Here is a 19,831-nt window from a genome sequence, read left to right on the forward strand (position 1 = left end):
TATATTACTGCACGTTTAGTCTTACAAAAAAGATTTATTTCCGACACTGACAGCCGAATGACATAAGTCGCATCGGGCATCCGGCATGGTTTTCAAATATAACCTCAAAAAGTCCATGTTTATTTTTGTTGAGTGTACGAATAATTTATTTAATCTAGAAATTTAATAGTAATGTAATAAAGCATTATAACTATATACATTATTTTTAAAGATACTACTAAAAACTAAAACTACACGAAACTGCGTCATTAAAACAATACTAACATCAAAAATATGGGTAAACGCAAAGGTAAAAGTGTGAGAAAGAATCCGGTGACCAAAGAAGCTCTGGAGCCGGAACACCTCGTAAAAGCGCCGCATTCATTCGTGATCCATCGTGGAAACTGCAGCAAGGACCTGGAAGATTTGACTAAAGACTTCAGGAAAATCATGGAACCGTTCACAGCGTCGCAACTGAAGGTTTGTTTTTGGTATATTTGCATATGATTACCTACCTTACCTATAACAACATAATTACAACATGAATAATAAAATAAAATTCTAAGAAATAGGTTTGGCTTTAAAGAACAGTAACCCAGATCTATGAAAACTATAGGAACATAAGAAGTTACAATAATTGTATTGACTCTTTATTGCACCAAAAGCGAAATTAACAAAAAAAGAAATGGCACCATACAAAATAAAATAAAAAGGCACAAAGGCTGCTATTGCTAAAGCGATCTCTTCCAGTCAACCTTGTAAGTCAGTAAGTCTTGAGTCAAATCATTTATTCAGAAATTAAACCTTCACAGACACTTTTTCATGTAAAATATTATGTATTGTATCTAGTAATTAAAATCTACTAACCATTGGCATAAGACTTGATAACTTACCATGATAACTACGCCGTGACCTAAACAAAATGTGTGTTACAAATATAAATAGAATATGGTACCACATTTTTTTTTCCCACAAACTTCCTATTACCTACACTGGTGGTGCTTAATCAGTGAATTTTGGACAAAATTTAACTGTAGACAAAATTGTGGACAGAGACAAGTTCTGCAGACCATTCTACACTTATTGTTTACTTTTTAGGAAAGAAAAAAGAACACAATCAAGGACTTCCTTTCAGTTTCTGGATACCTGCATGTGTCCCATATGATAGTGTTCACGGAGACCGCACAAGGCTCATACATGAGGTTAGCAAGGCTGCCCAGGGGTCCAACACTCACCTTCAGAATACACAATGTAAGTGGTACCACAAATTAATTATTTGATGACATTAGTGTCATCAACGAACTAATTGAGGCTCCAAGTTTAAGTAAAGCCCAGGGTCAGCATAAGAAATTACCTTAAAATCAACTCTCTTTGGTAATGCTATTGTTGCCTATCAGCTACCTAGCCAATGTATCCCTTGATCGCCTCATACGACATCGACAGGAGGATATGGAGTGGTTCCAATCTAGGGCAGAACCTGAAAATTGTTGAACAGATGTGTATAATATTTTAAAGTTAGGTTTCAAGGAAAAATAACAATGTATAAAAAAATTTTTCATTTGTTACCATTTCAGTACAGCTTAGCTCGGGATGTGATTTCCTCATTGAAGAAGCAGTATGTCATGATGAAAGCCTTCCAGCATGCTCCGCTGATCGTCCTCAACAGCTTCTCCGGAGAAGGCATGCACATGAAACTCATGGCCACCATGTTTCAGAATATGTTTCCCACTATCAACATTACTACAGTAAGTATTCTTATATATGAATAGGAATTTTTAAGTTTGTGTATACCATACTAAACCTCATTTTTGCTTACCATTAGACAAGATTGGTATCTCTACAAACTCAAATTAATTATAAAGCCAGTATGGCTAAGTCATAATAACACTGAATATTAGAGTTTTGGATCTTGTTACGTTCTACTATATACCTTATTAAAATAGACAAGTCTTCTGTTTTTCACTGAAACCCAACATTTTTGACTTTCTTGTTTTAGGTAAAACTCAAACATATAAGACGTTGTGTACTGATGAATTACAACCCAGCTACGAAAATGATTGACATGCGACATTACGCCATACGTGCCACACCTGTCGGTCTTAATAAGGGCACCAAAAAGGTATGTCTGATCGGCTTTTGCATGTGATGTTCCTTGTGTACATTTCTACAAATTTACACTAAAATCTACCTGATACTAATCTACACTAATTTACAAAAATATAAAATAAATGTATATGGAAATATCCATTTGGAAAATTACTATCTATAAGTTTGTATAGAGAGTAATTTTCCGAAATTATATCACCAGTGGGGTTATAATTATTCCAAAGTGACAAAAATTTTTTTATCTCTATAGTACCGTGGGAGTGGGCCCTGGAATGTATCTAGTTTTAAATAATAAATGGATAATACTAACTATATGGTAGAGTAGAACTTTGTATAAAAATAGGTACTGTATCAAAAATGATCTCTGCCAGAAATCTGAACAATCAAAAGTGCTCATGATGAAATTTTTTTTCAGGTAGTACAAGGGAAAATACCCAATCTCAATAGGTGCAAAGATATGTCTGAATTTTTCGACAAGTAAGTAGCTCCTATTAGCTGTGGTTATTGTTCAAGATTCTTCATACATTTTAAGAAGTTTAATGCTTGGAATTTTAATTCAAATTTATATTTAAAAGAATAAAAATATATTTATTTGTGGCATAAATAGATTTAAAAGCTTAGATATAAAAGCTACTCAAAAATATATTGTCGAGTGCATTAAACAAAAAGAAAACTGAATAAATAAAATACCAATGGAAGTCATCCCTGACTTTTTGTCCCTGAATTTTGACATATTAATACAGATATGTATTAATTGCCTGTGTTTATGGGGTTTGTTTGTTTTTTAGAGCGGCCCTTTTATCAGAGAGCGAGTTTGAAGACGACCCTAACTCGCAAGTGGTGCTGCCGCAGGCGCTGTCCTCGCGAGGCGCCGCCGCGGACTCTAAGTCAGCTATCAGGCTGTTCGAATTGGGGCCCAGGATCACGTTCCAGTTGATTAAGGTTTGAGATAGGTTTTATTGTGTAAGAAACATGAGAATGTTTTTAAAAACAGATTTCTTTTAAACAACTTTGTTTTGTTATTCTTTTTTTAATTTTTGTACTTTTTAAGTCCATCCACTGACGAACAAACATTATTTATTTTCTTCATAAAATACATAAAAATAACTTATAAAATAATTCTTATATTTCTTGATTAAAAATAGTTTTCTTTTATAGGTAAATGTATTACATACCTTATTAAAATATTTTTTTTATTGTCTGAATAAGTTTTAATTTGTCATGCAGGTAGAAGACGGGTTGATGGATGGTGAGGTGTTGTTCCATGAGCTTGTAGAAAAGACTGAGGAAGAAAAAGCATACATCAAAAAGAAGAGGGAAGAGAAAAGGTAAGGGTATAAAAATTAAGTCATTTATTTCCTAGTTTACAAATTGCGGGTGGTTTCGGCAGTAACATCCCTATTTCCACTGATAAGGATATTATGTTTTCAGACGTCAAAAGGAGAGAAGAAAAGCGACACAAGAGGAGAATGTGAAACGGAAACAGCAGCAGAAGGAGGAGCTTAAACAGAAGGCGCTGGAGGGTATCAAGAAGAAGAAAGAGATGTCAGAGAATCAAAGGTGAATATCAAAGGGTGAATTTAAGTTTCCAGTGTAAATAATCTAATCGCTTCATTCAGTTTTGTATATTGTGATTAGGTGACTAGGTGTTCCATGTTATTATATGCACATGTTCCATAAGACCTATATTTGTTAATTGACGTCCTTGGAGAAAAGGCTGCGGTGAGGTTTGCTGCGCCGCTTCTTCTTCATCTGCCCTTTGGAAGTCGGCGGTAGACTTAGTTTAATTTTTGGACGTCAATAAGTGACGTATATCATCCTAAATTGAATAAATTATTTTGAATTTAGGTTATATTCTACTCGTCTACTAAATTTGTCCTCAACCGTTAAAATCCGTCCGCATGATACTCGCACATCCTAACCACACACATACACACAGCCGAATCTTCAAAATTTATGTTTTATTTATACGCCAACCACGGGCTTCGCAGCTTCAGAGCTGTGAATGCGCGGGACCACGCTAGAGAGAGAGAGTGAGAGAGAGAAATATAATTAAATGTAATTTACCAGGATGATGGAACTGGCAGCGGTGGAGTCCCAAAACGCAGACGTGGAGCAGGATGAAGACGACGCGGAGTACTACAGGGCGGAGGTTGGCGCTGAACCCGACGCAGGTAACCATTCGATTGGCTATTTGACTGAGTAAAAAATAAAATTCCTAAAAATATGCAAAATGTATGTATATCAATAATAAATCGAAAATTAGATATTAGTTTTCACAATAAATGAAAATACTAAGCATTCGTCTTGAAAATAAAAACTATAGTCGAGATCTCCGTTGATTATCTCCGTTACGCACGTGAGTAACCCATGTTTTTTAAAATTAAAAACATTAATTAAACCTGTTCCAGATCTCTTCACACAAACAAGGAAACGGAAAGCCGATGACGACAACAGAGGTTTCAAGAAGATGCGGTTAGACAAGAAAACTAAAAAGAAATTCCAGCGAAATGAGAACACAAATAGGAAACCACACAATCAGGACAGAGACAGACAAGATAGACCTAGGAAGTTTAACAAAAGGCCTAATGATAGAGACCAGAAGCCTAGGAAACAGACGAAAGTATTTGGTGGGAAATTAAATAAAACTTTCAAAGGCAAGGGAGGGGTTGCCAAGGGGAAGGGAGGGGCGAAGGGCAAAGGCGGAGGAAAGGGGAAAGGAATGAAAGGCAAAGGAAGTAAGAAGCGATAGTAAATGAGATGTTGATTATTATTTTTTTTATTAACTCAACCCAATATAAATATATGTGCATTGTATAATACCTCCTTATATTCGTTCTGTACCAGTGGCGATTTCGAAAAATACCAGTAATTGCGATCTTTTATTATGGAATTGATTTTATCGATACTATTAATACATTACCTCGTTCCAGAACTATCGTTATTAATCTACACTCCGTTTTTTCTTACGAGTGCTAACCTAACATGCAAGTCTTCATAGTTATTATTGATTATTGTTGAATATAAATCAAATATTAAAAGTTACATATTTATTTACCACATAAGTAGTTTCCTAGTCTAATGTTAATTTATATTGCTGTAAAATTATAAAACTTGGTAATTTCTTTGATTGAATACATAATCAGAGAGACGGCAGAGTTTATATATTTTTCAAGTGAAATCTATTGATAATTTGGCACTACTAAAAATGATTTAAATTTACTCTAGCAATCAGAAAAAAATAAAAATACAGCAGGTACCTTATAAAAATATTTTTTTAATCAGTAATTACAAAAATATTCACTGCTTAAACTAAACGTGATTACAACTTGAGATACATTCAGATTTATTGTAAAACATTTTACAACTTACAACGTAACGAATGGTATAACGGTGGACATAACAATAGACAACATTGTACTTATTTTAAAGCGGATTTTTTTAAAGGCATTTAAATCAAAAATACGATGTCATCAGCCATCATGACCTGAAAGAAACCAAGAAAAGTTGAGTGAAACTTAGCAAAACGGCGGATTGAGTATGTCTCGCTTTTACAATCTCAAGGTCTCTTTTTCTACCTTAAAAAATTGCTTGGTTGTGGTTTAAAATGGTTTGGAAAATTCTGCTGTGATTTCAGTCGCATATTCTAGGACGGGAAACATGTTGAAAATAATATTTATAACTACTACTTATGTAGGTACATTAATTTTTATAAATATACTCATTTTCGCATTCACACAAATAAAATTGAAGTGTTCATCACTAATTTCAAAATTACTGCATTTTTTAATTGCATAATGAGTGCAGTTATTTACCCGTTGCTATTACTTACATATTTTTTTGTCTGTTTGGTGTAAAATTCAGTATGCAAAATAATGCGGAGAGCACACAGGTTCTTCAGATAATTACACTCCACAGGCCACTGCCCACGAATCCGTCGATTCGTGGGTATCTTACTAATATTATAAATGCGAAAATTTATGTATATATGTTTGTTATTCTTTCACGAAAAATCTGGACGTATTGTTTTAATATTTTATTAAGGGATAGACTAAAACTTGGAATGACACAAAGGGTACCTTTTATCCCAAAATTCCCACGTGAGCGAAGCTAGTATTACATAAAGATACCTGGTTGTCTACGGTCATCCTTTCGAGCGCAGTGTGGATCTCCGCAGCCGCGAACAACTCGTGCGAGTGCTTCTCGTTGACGTACTGAGTGATGCGCGACAGCGGGAGAGAGTTCGCCCGCTCCTCGCGGAACAGCTGCTGGAGGGCCGACTTGAATTGGGTTAGCCTTTGGATGGAAATTTAATTCAATATTACATTATTTTATAGAACTAGCGATTAAAGGCGGGCGCAGCGAAATTGTATGTAATTTTAACGTACATGTGTTACCATTAGCATAACAATATACATGTAATATGGTCAAAAAGTATATAAAAATATATCCTAGTTGTAATCGAGTGCTGATAAAAGAATAAAGATACAGGGTAGATTTTTCGCGACTTGGATTACTTCCGTACGAAAAGTTTTCAGTATAATGGACTGAGCACGTAGACTAGAGGATTACATTTTATATAAAATCATCTGTAAGAGAATTTACCTGAAAAATACCTAATTCATAATTCATTTATTTAGCATAAGGAATACGAAATATTGTGCAGTTAGACATGTACTGGTGGTAATATAAAATTAATATATATTTTCTGCGAATCTTTGAGGAGTGGTTGGATTTGGCATCGAATAGAGCGGCTTGGAAATACTTGGGGGAGACCATTGCCGAACTGTGGGACGGAACAGGTAATTTTTTTTTATCGCATAAGCTAATATGTTATATCTACCTGTTGTTGTCTATTGTCTTCTGTGAAACCCTAGTGGAGTCCGGAGTCCCCGAGAGCGCCTCGCGCAGCACGGGCTCGGCCTCCTCGTCTGATGAGAACTGGTACGGGTCCTCCGCGTCCTGGATACAACAAAACATTACATTTTGAGTTTCATTGGTCGCTGAAGCTACAAGACCTTGTGGCAAAATGATATTTTAGTAAAAAAAAAATTTTGGATAAAAGTAAGAAACAATTCTAACCGTTCGTCGCGACCTCTTGGCGCGGGGCGCGGGCGCGGACTCGTGTTCCGCATCTTCAGCCTCTTCTCCATCCGAAGACGCTCGCCGCTTGCGACGCTTCTCTTTCGTCAGCACCTGCACGATTATGTTTAGATATACATCATACCTTTTATAAAGCTATAAGTTATAAATAAAAATATTATAAAGAAATTTAGAATAAAATAGTTTTAGTAACATAGTTTATGTAACTTTTTATGCTTTTACCCGAGCGAAGTCGTAACATAGGTAATGTACTACCAGTAGGGTCACAGGTAAGTAAAATTACCCTTGACTGATACCGGTAAAGCCAATCAGTAGCACAGTCAACAGCACATCAAGTTATCCTGCGTGAATCATTTGCAACAAATTTGGGTAGGTCGACTGTATCCAAGTACCGTAAGAAAAGGAATCGAGAGACAAACCTTTTTGAAATAGGCGTAGTGCACCAGGTCGATGGCGGCCGCGGCGTCGGCCCGCGAGACCTGGAAGCTGAGCCGGCTCTTGGCGTGCGCCGCCGCCAGCCGGATCAGCGTCTCCAGCGTGCGCGCCGTCACCGGCTGCGTCTGTTTATTGTGGACAGGCAGCAAGGCAAGCATCACTGAGTCTGTCCCTATGTATCCTTAGATCTTTCAAACTACGCAACGGATTTTGTTGCTGGGTTTTTTAAAATAAATAGCATAATATTGCATCCGTGCGAAACCGAGGCTCGTCGCTAGTAATTAATAATTTATATAAAAACTAGCTGATGCCCGCGACTTCGTTCGCGTAGCCGAACCATTTTTGGTAAGGAATCAAAATTATTAGAGAGAAAATAACATAAGCCCGAAGGCATATTCTATGCATAAATGGGAGTTTTAGCCAGTTCAGGCAAGTTTTCAATGAATACCTTCCGTCGTCATCAAAACTTAGCCCAAACTATTTCCGCCTTCACCATGTAGAGATACTCCCAGCTTATGTTATGATAGTATAGGGTAAATATAAGATTAACTTTATTACAGAACTTCCGTTTCAGAAATGTTCGACTATTTTAATACGCCAACCGTTACTGCTCCTCAGGTTGAACAATTTCTGCTAAGACTTCACTTAACAGAAAATGTTTATCAGATTGGTTAACTTTTGCTCGCGAAGAGCTGTTGCTCGCGGCAAAGAAGATATTCGAAATAAAATACATTTTTTGAGTCTCAAGATGTTTGTGAATCATGGTTAAAAACATGGACCAAATGAGTCTTTTATAAATACCTATTTTGTAACATAGGTATTTATAAAAGATGATTAGGCTCATCAACTTTTGTTAAGACGCTTTTGTCATATCTGTTATAGTGTTGCTGGTCTGTTGGAGTTCATCATTAGGTGTTCCATATCACTACTAGTAGTAACCGGTTGATACTACTGGTAGCACAACCGGGTGCGTACTACTGGTAGCACAACCGAGTGCGTACTACTGGTAGCACAACCGGGTGCGTACTACTGGTAGTACAAGCGCGTCAGACACTCACCCTGGCGACGTCGCTGTCCATCATGTCCTGGTTCCTCAGCCTCGCGTACTCGTCGGCGATGGCGTCGGAGGCCTGCTGCGTCAGCTTGGGCTTCATGAGCCGCGCGATGTGGATGTACTTGCGCATGAACTTGCTGCTCAGGATCTGCTCGTGTTTGCTGCGCGTGTTGCCGTGGAGCAGCGGGTCGTATTTCTCGTATATTGACTCGTTTGTCTCCTGGAAATAATGCGTCTGCGTTCACAACAACATCGTCTGAAATCACCATTGACAAATATGTCACATGTTAAAATACTTACCCTACACCAATATTATAAATGCAAAAGTTTGTGAAGATGTGTCTATGTATGTTTGTTACTCTTTCATGCAAAACCTACTGGACTGATTGTTATGAAATTTGGTACACACACACACACTGGAATAACACACATAGGATACTTTTTTATCTAGAGGTATATTTTATTCCAGCACAGGTAGTTAGAATATAAAAATATTTCACCAACAATATGGCTCTCATCTTCACGTATTCCCATTTTATTCAGGGCTGCGAGACGCCACGAAGACTTGAGTCAACGCATAAAATCGTCAATAGTGGTAGTCGTGAAAAATTATTCAAAAACTTACTTCAACTTCTTCGTTGTCAAGATTCTCGGTCGAAAGCATCTCAACTGATGATCCCATGGGCAACACTTCGCCATCTTGCTCTTTGGGGTTCCTTAATGAAATAAAAAAAACACATGTTGAGTTTTTAATAGTCACATGTTGAGTTTTTAATAGATATTCTTAAATTATTAATCTTGGTACAAGCGAGTTATGTTGGTCATTACATAAGAGGTGAACTTGTCGCGCGATGTAACGAGTATGTAATGATCACTGCCTGCTATACCATAGACGTATTTTATCACACCAATATACATATTACATAAGACTCATTATTGCTTGCAAGTGTGTTGGATAAGATTTTAATTAGCTATACCTGATTAAAAGGACAAAAGTAAATAATAATGAGTAGAGGTCTTTGCTGAAGGACACACTCGACACATGCAGAAAACACATCCTTACATCCTTTACATATTTGGTATAAAAAGTTCTGTCTGTCTGTTTACTTTTCGCGATAAACTCAAAAATTACCGGATGTATTTTTGAACGATTTTCATCAGTAGACAGTGATTCCCGAGCAAGGTTTAGCTGTATAATTAATTATGGTTTGACCCAAACGAAGTCGGGAGACGCCTCTAGTTGTAGAATATTTAAATTACCTATATCTGTGCATGCGCAGGACATGTTCGGAGATCATGTTGTCGTGGTCCGCGTCCGCGATGTCCAGCATCACGAACAACAGGTCGAAACGGGAGAGCAGGGAGTCCTGCAGCCCTATGTTCTCCATTGGCGTTTTGTATTGGTCGTACTGTGGGAATAAGTTATAAAAATCCCTCTATTTATGTGGTCACAGATTACGATGTCATAATATTTACAGTACAGTATATTGTATAAAGTCGCCTTACGCGTTTGTCTGTTTCTAAGTTCTATCTGTTTCTTTTAAACGATACACTGGATTTTCACATTCAGATGAGAGAGAGAGAGGGTGAGAGAGAGAGTGAGAGAGACAAAACATACCCTGCCATAGACAGGGTTGGCGGCGGCCAGCACTGAGCAGCGGGCGTTGAGAGTGGCGTGCACGCCCGCCTTGGCGATGGTCACGCGGCCTTGCTCCATCACCTGGTTACACAGTTTATATATCACTACAATTAATATAATATTTAAACGTAGTGTAACGTAAATTTTACAAATTCAAAGGACAATAACAAAAAAGTTGTTAACAACCGAAGTCGCTTTGATATATTATTTTCTGGTGTGTGGAATAAAACTCGATATAAGGGAGCTTATAATTAGATAGATATATTTGATGCTACGAACACATATATAAGGAAATCATATAGAAAAAACAAGAATACATACAGCGTACAGCAGCAGCACAAAGAGGTCAGGACTTGGTGGATTTATTACCCTTAGAGCACTATATTAACTGGACTTAGCACGATCATTTTTACTTAATGCTGCCGAGGTATTTCTCGTATATTGACTCGTTTGTCTCCCGAAAACTGTGATCTTGCAGTCGCCGTGGTTGCAGACAGAACAAATTTAAAAATGTCTTTCAGGGAATTAATTATATAAGTGTAACCTTCTATAACTAATAACCTCGTGTATGGCGGTGCGGTCGATGTCGGACATCTTGTCGAACTCGTCGATGCACACCACGCCGCGGTCTGCGAGCACCATGGCGCCCGCTTCTAGCCTGCAAATATTACATTACTAGCTTTTCGCTCACAGAAAATATATACTTACAGATAAATATATTTTATCCCAAACCTCCCACGGGAGCAAAGCCCCGAGCAACATGTAGTTTATAATATCAGTAAAATGAAAAAGAACTCGATTATTTTTTTCTAAGTTAATTTCTACTCATGGGTACCTAAAAATGGTTTATTTTATACGTTCTGTTCTATTATTTTCTCGTGTAGTTCTACTAATAGAATAATTAGAATATTTTCAAAAATTTTATAACAACAATATGACAGCGGCCATTTTGCGGCTTCAACATTTTTGTCATAATTCTGGTATGTGCTCGTTACCGGCCCTTCCCCACCAACACCCATTATTGTTTATCTTTAAATAACAAATCAAAATAACTGGAAAATCCTCGCTCGATTCTTGTATCCCTACCTCCTGTCGCCAGTGTCGGGGTCCGTAGTGACGGCCGCAGTCAAGCCCACGCCGGACGAGCCCCGGCCGGTGGTGGTGATGGCGCGCGGCGCTGTCATCAACACGTAGCGCAGCAACTGGGACTTCGCCACGGATGGGTCGCCGATCAGCAGCACGTTTATATCTCTATAGATTTTAAAATAGAGCGGATAAGTTTTAGTTTAAACAAGAGGCTGTCAAGACAAATGAAACAAGCTTGAAGTTGATGTGACTTCTCTTTTATCTCGGCTGCGATGCCTCACAGCCTGAGCACCTCGAGATAATGAACCTTTAACTTTAAAGGTGAATTGAAGTTGACTGAATTTAGGTAACCTTGCGGTTAGTCTAAAATCTTGACGTCACCTTTTTAGAAATGCTGTTTGTTACCTAAAGGATAATTTTTATGTGGCTTCAAGTGTCCCTGCTTACTTTGCAACAGTGTGTGAATCGCAAGGATGAGAGAGACTAGGATAAATAAACTAGTAACTTAACAAAACGAATAAAAATAAAAATTCCAAAAGAATCAAGACCCTCACATTCATAATAAAGTTACACCATATGTTTTGTTTCATTCTGTCAATGTCAAATATTATAAAGTGTGATAATAATTATACATATTTTACCTTAAATGGACTTAAACTATTTTAAAATAAGAGGACAAATTTTTATTGCCACTACAATATACTAACCCTCTGAGCCTAGTTCCATTTGGCAGGATCTTCTCCATGCCGCCCAGCAGCAAGCACAATATAGCCTTCTTGATATAATCATGTCCGTGTATAGATGGCGCGAGGGACTTGCTCAACAACTCAAACATGTCCACTGTTGTTCGCTTGGCCAGCCGCTTGCAGAGTTTGATGTCTTCCAGAGTGACATTGAGGTTCATGTCCTTGTTGATTTGTGTTATGTTGTTTGCAATTAATATTGTCCTGAAAGAAATTCTCATGATTATATCTGTCAATCAGTCTGTTTATTTCGAAATCTGAGCATCATAAACTATTTAATATTATACACTTTTTATGACCTGTTTTTTATGAAGTGTCTTTAATACCTGAATGTCCCAGCTGTGAAGCTGCCCTGTTTCGAAGGGAGACATCTATAATTTCCCACCACCTGCACCCTGTCTCCAGGTTTGCACCGATCTACCAAATCATCGTCACAAATTACGTCTACACTACGAGGCAACTGCCCGGCAGGTGCACGCTCTGGCATCTCCTGAACTGTTATGGTTTGGTGGTCCTTGTAGCGGGATAGCCCATATTCAGTTTCCAGTGCATTGCCTTCGTCATCCTTAAAATAATTTTGAATTTAATTTAGAGTACAAATAAATTAAAATTAGTGTATTTTAAGTTATCAGTTTTACTGAGAACAATGCCGTGCCACCTTATTCCATTGGATTAAAAAACAAATTTTACTTTTGTTTCGTCTTTAAATTATGACAGTAAAATAATTTGTATAGAGTCTTATATTAAGATTCAGATAGTTTAAAAGATATACCTTAGTAGGGTAAACAGCAGAAGTGGGGAAGGCTTCAAAAGATGTTAAGTCTGTGTATTTCCGCTCCATAACCTTCTTGGTGGCAGGGCAGTAGTGCACACTGCGAACCACCTTGGGCCTCACCAGTGACACCCGTGTTACTATGCCTTCAACACATATTAGATTACCTAAATACCTGTAAATAATATTTGTACATAAATAAACCCACAGAGTTGAAAAGCCAGTTTTGATGAGTATGATTGTATATTCAAATAAAACGAGGGTAAAAGAATTTCTTACCGAGATGTCAAACTTCTAGGAGTAACATGCTTATTACCAAAGCTTCCACAAAATGCAACGAAAAATTCCTCTTTCTCTTTAGCATATGTAGGATCAATGGACGACACATACTCCTTCAAAGCCTTCTGAAAAGCTATCTGCTCCTCAAAGGCACTCTCCAACAAGTTCTTGGCACGGTCTGGATTTTTTCTCCTAAGGTCATTCACATTAACAACAAGACGTTGTGATTTGTCGCCTATCATTTGTTTAACTTTTTCCATATAGATTCCTTGATCTTCCTAAAAAATTAAAGCATTTTTGTGATAAAGCACAAATTTTCTAAATATTTCGTAATTAAGGTTATACCGGATAACCGGACTCACCTCATCATCTAAAAACTCTAAATATTCTCGCTGTAAATCTCTCAAACGTTGATCGAAATCGCCTTCCTCCATTTTAGCGTATGAAATATCTAAAATATTATACAATTTAGCAACAAAACGGCTTCAAAATAACAAACGAAGAAAAGCTTTGTTGATAGATTTGACAGTTAAGATTTTGGCGCGAATGTTACGTTACCATAGATATCTACCTACTTTTTTCCTTTGTGTGGTGTCAGATATTGTCTGATATGTACAAGTATAGACAACAACACATCAAACTCATTGCAAACTCACCGCTATTGCCGTGCGTAGAGGTTCATGCAGGGTAACTTAATGTGCTGTTGACTGTACGCTGGTCAGGGTTGGTTCAGATTACGTGACGGGTTGGAACTTGTATGGTTCTTCATCTATGGTTATATTGTGTTTGGCAAAAAAGCTGTGATGTGATGGCGAATTTTTTGACATATTGGATTAGAAGATGAAAAAAAAGATAATCATTGTAAACATTACATTGCTTTGCTTGCAGACAGAAAACATTCTGTAAAATTATTATATAGTACCTAAATTGATACTAAACAGTGGTGTAATTTAATTAGCGAACCACCAGTTTCAATTCTATTAACAATCTTTCGGAAGCTTTGCACCATGGCTGAAGTTACGAGCAACTCAAATTCTAACCTGTCACCACCGCCTAACAATAAAATAATGGACAAAGATAGGCCAAAATTAAAAGTTCTTGCATTTCACGGGTATAGACAGAATGGGGCACTTTTCAGAGGGAAGATAGGATCGTTCCGCAAAGCTGTAGCGAAGTACGCACAATTGATTTTCATAACAGCGCCACATAGGGTGTTCAATGAAGACGGTGGAGGAGACGAAGGTAGGTATCTAAGAATGGCTATGATTATCCATCATATATGATTGTTACAAATGTTGCTACATTTATATTTAAATCAATTTTGTCAACTTCTATACATAAACTTAAATTCATCTTGAAAACAAGGTATTTACAAATTTTCACCACTCTCTTCATATGCCTCAGACTCTAGATCGTGGTGGTTTAATGCAGAGGATAACACATTCAGCGGGAAATGTCTTGGAGGACCAGCCATTGGTTTTGAGAGTACATTGAAGCTTGTTGAAAAGACAGTATCGGAACACGGGCCTTTCCATGGGTTTATGGGCTTTTCACAAGGAGCCTGTTTGGTTGGCTTGTTGGCTGCTATGCAACAGAAAGGATGTGAGTGGTGTCAATACTAGTTTTTAAAGACAACAAATAATAATAATATTCTTTATTTCAAACATCAAGACTCATACAAAATTTTGTTAGTAAGCAATTATATGTAAGTAGCAATTATATGCAATTAAATGTAAGTAGTAATAAATTTTAAAAAACAAAATATGTACTTAATATGTATATATGTACTTTAAGCACATTTACACATAGTGAGAAATTGAAACTTTGTCTTTGCATCACCATGTCAAATTGATTGATTGGCTGTTTTCCAGCAAAAATATGAACTTGTTTGAATTTTGTTATACTATGTTTTATTCCCCAAAATAATATTCATATTTCTAATAGAAAATTTGCATGTACCACTTTTCATTTGTTCTTTTTGACTAACTTGTAATAACAATTTTTTAATGTGTCCATTCCAGATTTACCATACACATTTCAATTTGCAATATTTGCATCAGGCTTCTGTTCAGGAAGTTTAGTTCACAAAGGATTTTATGATGAGGAAATCAGTTTGCCTTCCTTGCATGTGTATGGAGAGAGTGACTCGATAATACCAAAAGGTGAGACTTTTGTAAAACACATAGGTTCTGTGCAGAATTGTCCTGGTAGGAAGATTTGTATTGACTATTGGATCTTTGAGATGTTTGATTTTATTGATTTTGTATCTTCAAAACACTTTTTTGTTTCAGAAATGAGTGAATCTTTAATTAACCTGTTTCTTAAACCAGTGGTAGCTGAACATTCTGGTGGACACTATGTGGCATGCTCAGGGTCAATCAAAGATGCATACCTGGACTTCCTACATGATAGATATCAAGACATTTATGAAGAGAATAAAGAGAAGGATGGAATGAATTCATAAGATAGTAGTACATAGTCATTGATTCTCTGCAATTTATTTGTTTGACTTCATATTGAATAGGTAACTCACATATTTTCTGCAAATTTGGAATAAAAAGCTGTGTGCCTATGCATTTTTACTGATTTTCATTAAAACTCCATTTACCTCTCTTTGCGACGAATTTCGGTAGATTCATTTGCGGGACAGACGGTCAAAATAAAAACGTAAATTTAAATAAGGATGTTTAATGTTGTTTTGTACTTAATCTTATTCACGGAGTACCTACTAATTCCATGTCTGTGTCTTATTCGCAAAAGAAAAAAAAACACCTCACCAAAGACATGACAGTGTCAATAAGTTTGAAGTTATGTTGTTTATCTTGCTTTCTTTCTGTAATGGAATAAATAAAGATATTTTTGACTAAAACTACTGTGAGAATTTATAGAATTACTTCGATTTTATAGTTCACTTATTGTTTAGAAATGTGGCGCCGTTATTTAATGTGGTTTGCTCATGAACATGTCGATTTTCGTAACTCTGTAAGTTCATATTGGTAGTTATGAATTTATTCCTAATTCTATTGTTATTATTACATTTCAATTTGTATTTTACAGGAAATCCAAAGCATAATATCGTTGTTCAATATTCCTATGAAATTCATCGAGACACCTTGTGTACAGAAGCCGTATTGGATAGTTGAGTTACCGACTGAAGAATGTGTGAAAAAGATAGCTTCTAGATCGGTTCTGTTAAAAAATTGTATAGAACTTTGGTCTAGAGCTAAAACGGAAGAGCAGCTACATCAAAATCTTAGAAGTGCCTTACAAAATAAAAGTGGGACATGGTTAGGGACAAGTTCCCACAATGTTGACAGTCATGTGTGCCCAAGTGAGTTGATAGAAGGTTGTTGTCCTGCAGACAAGTCCTTCAAAGTGGAAGTCGAGACTTTTTGCAAACATTTCACAATGAAAGAGAAAGTAACAAAAATAGAGGTGAGTTTTGTTTAACAAAAATAAATATTTATGATTAAAACTAATATAAAACAACCTGTTAACCTATAAACTTTTACTGTAAATAGTCTAAAAATTATTACTATTAAGTCTACTTTAAGGTTGTCTCACTCATGCACCTATTAGTCTTTCAGTTATTTGCCACTAGAAGGCCCAGTGAAACTCAAAGATCCAGACATAACCCTGAGCTACATGGAATTCTATGGATCAGATCCAAACAATGTCCCGGAACTGCCTTATGATCTCTTCTTTGGCCGATTGGTAAGAAACTAAAACAGTTAATATTTAAATCTATGTTGAGCAATTTGAGACTGTGGTGACATCTAAGACTTTCAAATTTTATTATTAGGTATATCTTTCATCTAATAAAACATTACTACCCAAAAGACATAGAAACATTGTACAAAGAATTTTGAAAGACCATCAGCCACATTGTTGTTGCATCCTTTTATCATGGGCAGTCTATTAGTTAGGAAGTTACATTGTCTACTCTATCCAATCCATATCTCTTTACAGTCATGTTATAATTTCTTATTTTAAAGATAGCAGATGGCCAGCGTGACCTCATCCAGGTGCATTCACTGAAGAAAAGGGAGTTCATTGGCAACACAAGCATGGACGCACAACTAGCCATCATCATGGCCAACCAAGCTAAAGTGAATGATGGGGATCTTGTTTTAGATCCATTTGTCGGTTCAGGATCTTTGTTGGTTGCCGCTGCACATTTTGGAGGTTAGTTGGAGAGGTTAATGTGAATGGGGCTGCCAGTTAGTACTTTTTGTGATTAAAAAAATATATATTCTATTCAATCTACACTGGGTACCAATGGCTATTATGCTCAACACATTATTTTTTAATTTCAGCATATGTTTGGGGCTCCGATATTGACTTCATGATGCTCCACGGCAGAACTCGACCCACACGCTTTGGCCAAAAGGTAACAATGTATGTATTACAAGCGGTAATGGTGTCTGATGGTAATAATTTGCACTTCCAGTGTATATATATTTTGTGATAACGCTAGCGGCTATTTCGCCTTTAGCGCGACCGTCTAACAACTGCATAAATCTTTAAAACCTTATGGTCGATCGTTTTACGCACATTTCTGTAATTGGTATCCACGCTGAATAGTGGTTTGAGTAAACACTATTCAGCGTGGGTAGTGCGATTTTGCTATTAACATCTCACCATAGAGGTGATTCGCAGTTAACCAATCACAGTGACGCAATTACAACCACACCACAATGTGATTGGTTCGCTGCGTCTCTCTTGGATTAGATTTGATAGTGAGAAATGAAATGCAAACCCGCACTTCGCCCACAAATAAAAAAAAAAATTTTTTTTCTAAATTTTTGACAAGGCTTGAGTGCACTTGAGTGCATACCAAAAAAACAAAATAGCATTTATCTTTACGATTATCATACTAGTGCGGATAATGTATATCAGGTCCGCACCAAGGAAGAGAGTATCCTGGGCAACATGAGGCAGTACGGCAGCGCCGGCCGCTACCTGGACGTGCTGGTCAGCGACTTCTCCCGCCCGCTGTGGCGCCCCGGCCTCGCCTTCGACGCCATCCTCACTGATCGTCAGTATTCCTAGTATTACAGTACTCACAGCGTTGCCAGACGTCCCGATTATTGACTCTTAGAATTTACTGTCGCGTGCGGGACAGCTAAGCTTTTTTATTTGCAGAAGTAACAACAGAAAAAAAACACGGGTAACATATAAAATAGGTTTTTAAAATTTTCTGTTATTAAATATTGTGATTTTATAAATGTAAAAAAATTCATGTACGTGGTGTGTAAATGGATACCTAATCTGGAAATATTATATTATGCTCGTCGAAAAATAAATGTACATAATTAATTTAAGTTTGTGATAAAATGTCTGTATTATTGTTATGAGGAATAAATTATTTAAACCTACACATAAAATAAATATCTCTATTTATTGTGTGAAAATAAATAAAATATTACACAGCTCCTTACGGAGTCCGCGAGCCGACAGAGAAGATCGGGATAGAAAGGGACAACTACACGTTATCAGAGGCACACCTCGTCAACCACATACCATCCAAAGTGGAGTACGGGATTCCGGAGATGTATGGAGACTTGTTAAACTTCGCAGTCAGGCATTTGAGGCTTGGAGGCAGGCTGGTCTGCTGGTACCCGATGGTTCGGTATGTATGTTTTTACCAAGTGTTGGTTGATCATGTACTTACAGTCGCAATTTAGCGAACATTACCGTTAAGGTAATTTCGTCTGCAGTAACCAAAGCCTACAGCATTAATAATTATATATAATGAAACGTGTGGTTTTTTTGAGTCAATTATTTTTTTTTTATTTTAGTTATTTCCGTAAACGAAGTAATTTTTATTTGCATTAAAGTTCTTAGCAGTGTTTGCTTCGGTATTACCGACGACTTTAGATAGACGGACTATGTACAGTCAACAGCCTTTTGAGCCAGCCTTCAGAGTTTGCAACGAATTTGGGTAGGTTGATGTGCTGTTGACTGTTCAACAAATATAAAATTAAATTCCTTACAGGGATGAATACTCAGGATGTCAATTACCCCAACACCCCGGCTTGGCGCTGGTGGGCAACTCCGAGCAAGTTCTGTCCAAGCTGACGTCCCGACGTCTCCTCACGTACGAGAAGACCAGTGACGACGTCCACATCGAGGGTGGGACGTATACAGGGGTGAACTTTAGGTGAGTATAACTACGACAGATAGATTAACTCTATAGCACAATTTATAGAAGAAACATAACTAAGACCAAAAAACCAACTGTGTGGAATCTAATGTCCTGAAAAATATGTAAAATCACTACCTACCATGACACACTGGAGGTCCGAGGTTCAATAAGGATGGAAAATGATAATTTTATGTATCATAATTACTTTGGGGTTAGCACAATCTATGTGATTTGTCCAAGTAAAATTTTATCAAATGACTTTGAAAATAAAATTACATGGAATCCATGTGCCGTTTTTGACATAATAGTGAACGTATAATTTCATTCTATTTTTTTTTTCAGAGAAAAATATTTTGCCGTCGGCGAGCAGTCCAGACGCGAGAGGAGGGAGAGGAAAGCGGAGGAGTTGGCGGCGAACGCTAGGTGGCGGCCGCAAACACGCGACCTTGTAAATAAAACTGATTAATACATTGAATTTGTTTCCTTT

General features: G+C 37.0%; 4 protein-coding genes across 4 annotated transcripts; 3 read left to right on the top strand and 1 right to left on the bottom strand.

The window, feature by feature from the left end:
* The first annotated feature begins 111 nt into the window (after nt 1-111).
* Nucleotides 112-4,984, top strand: ppan (peter pan). Its single transcript, XM_053749295.2, has 10 exons — nt 112-459; nt 1,078-1,230; nt 1,554-1,724; nt 1,976-2,098; nt 2,501-2,562; nt 2,874-3,027; nt 3,313-3,413; nt 3,517-3,645; nt 4,156-4,259; nt 4,497-4,984. The coding sequence occupies exons 1-10, from the start codon at nt 274-276 to the stop codon at nt 4,835-4,837; spliced, it is 1,524 nt and encodes a 507-aa protein (XP_053605270.1). The 5' UTR covers nt 112-273; the 3' UTR covers nt 4,838-4,984.
* Nucleotides 4,985-5,342: 358 nt separating this feature from the next.
* On the bottom strand, nt 5,343-13,737 carry Mcm3 (Minichromosome maintenance 3). Its single transcript, XM_053749294.2, has 16 exons — nt 13,559-13,737; nt 13,197-13,474; nt 12,918-13,092; nt 12,472-12,710; nt 12,110-12,349; nt 11,403-11,567; nt 10,878-10,974; nt 10,296-10,397; nt 9,938-10,086; nt 9,303-9,393; nt 8,682-8,897; nt 7,608-7,748; nt 7,168-7,281; nt 6,929-7,047; nt 6,216-6,381; nt 5,343-5,572 (listed from the first exon to the last, which is right to left on the bottom strand). Exons 1-16 carry the CDS (start codon nt 13,628-13,630, stop codon nt 5,537-5,539), a joined length of 2,400 nt encoding a protein of 799 aa, XP_053605269.1. The 5' UTR covers nt 13,631-13,737; the 3' UTR covers nt 5,343-5,536.
* Nucleotides 13,738-14,047: 310 nt separating this feature from the next.
* Nucleotides 14,048-15,775, top strand: LOC128672265 (uncharacterized protein). Its single transcript, XM_053749299.2, has 4 exons — nt 14,048-14,438; nt 14,601-14,798; nt 15,218-15,358; nt 15,488-15,775. Exons 1-4 carry the CDS (start codon nt 14,204-14,206, stop codon nt 15,658-15,660), a joined length of 747 nt encoding a protein of 248 aa, XP_053605274.1. The 5' UTR covers nt 14,048-14,203; the 3' UTR covers nt 15,661-15,775.
* Nucleotides 15,776-15,986: 211 nt separating this feature from the next.
* On the top strand, nt 15,987-19,815 carry LOC128672263 (uncharacterized protein). The gene is made up of 9 exons (XM_053749296.2): nt 15,987-16,178; nt 16,254-16,631; nt 16,776-16,910; nt 17,192-17,381; nt 17,513-17,586; nt 18,096-18,234; nt 18,630-18,828; nt 19,195-19,359; nt 19,687-19,815. Exons 1-9 carry the CDS (start codon nt 16,122-16,124, stop codon nt 19,808-19,810), a joined length of 1,461 nt encoding a protein of 486 aa, XP_053605271.1. The 5' UTR covers nt 15,987-16,121; the 3' UTR covers nt 19,811-19,815.
* Nucleotides 19,816-19,831: the final 16 nt, after the last annotated feature.

The sequence above is a fragment of the Plodia interpunctella genome, chromosome 9 (genome assembly GCF_027563975.2).
Source record: "Plodia interpunctella isolate USDA-ARS_2022_Savannah chromosome 9, ilPloInte3.2, whole genome shotgun sequence".
NCBI classification, from domain to species: domain Eukaryota; kingdom Metazoa; phylum Arthropoda; class Insecta; order Lepidoptera; family Pyralidae; genus Plodia; species Plodia interpunctella.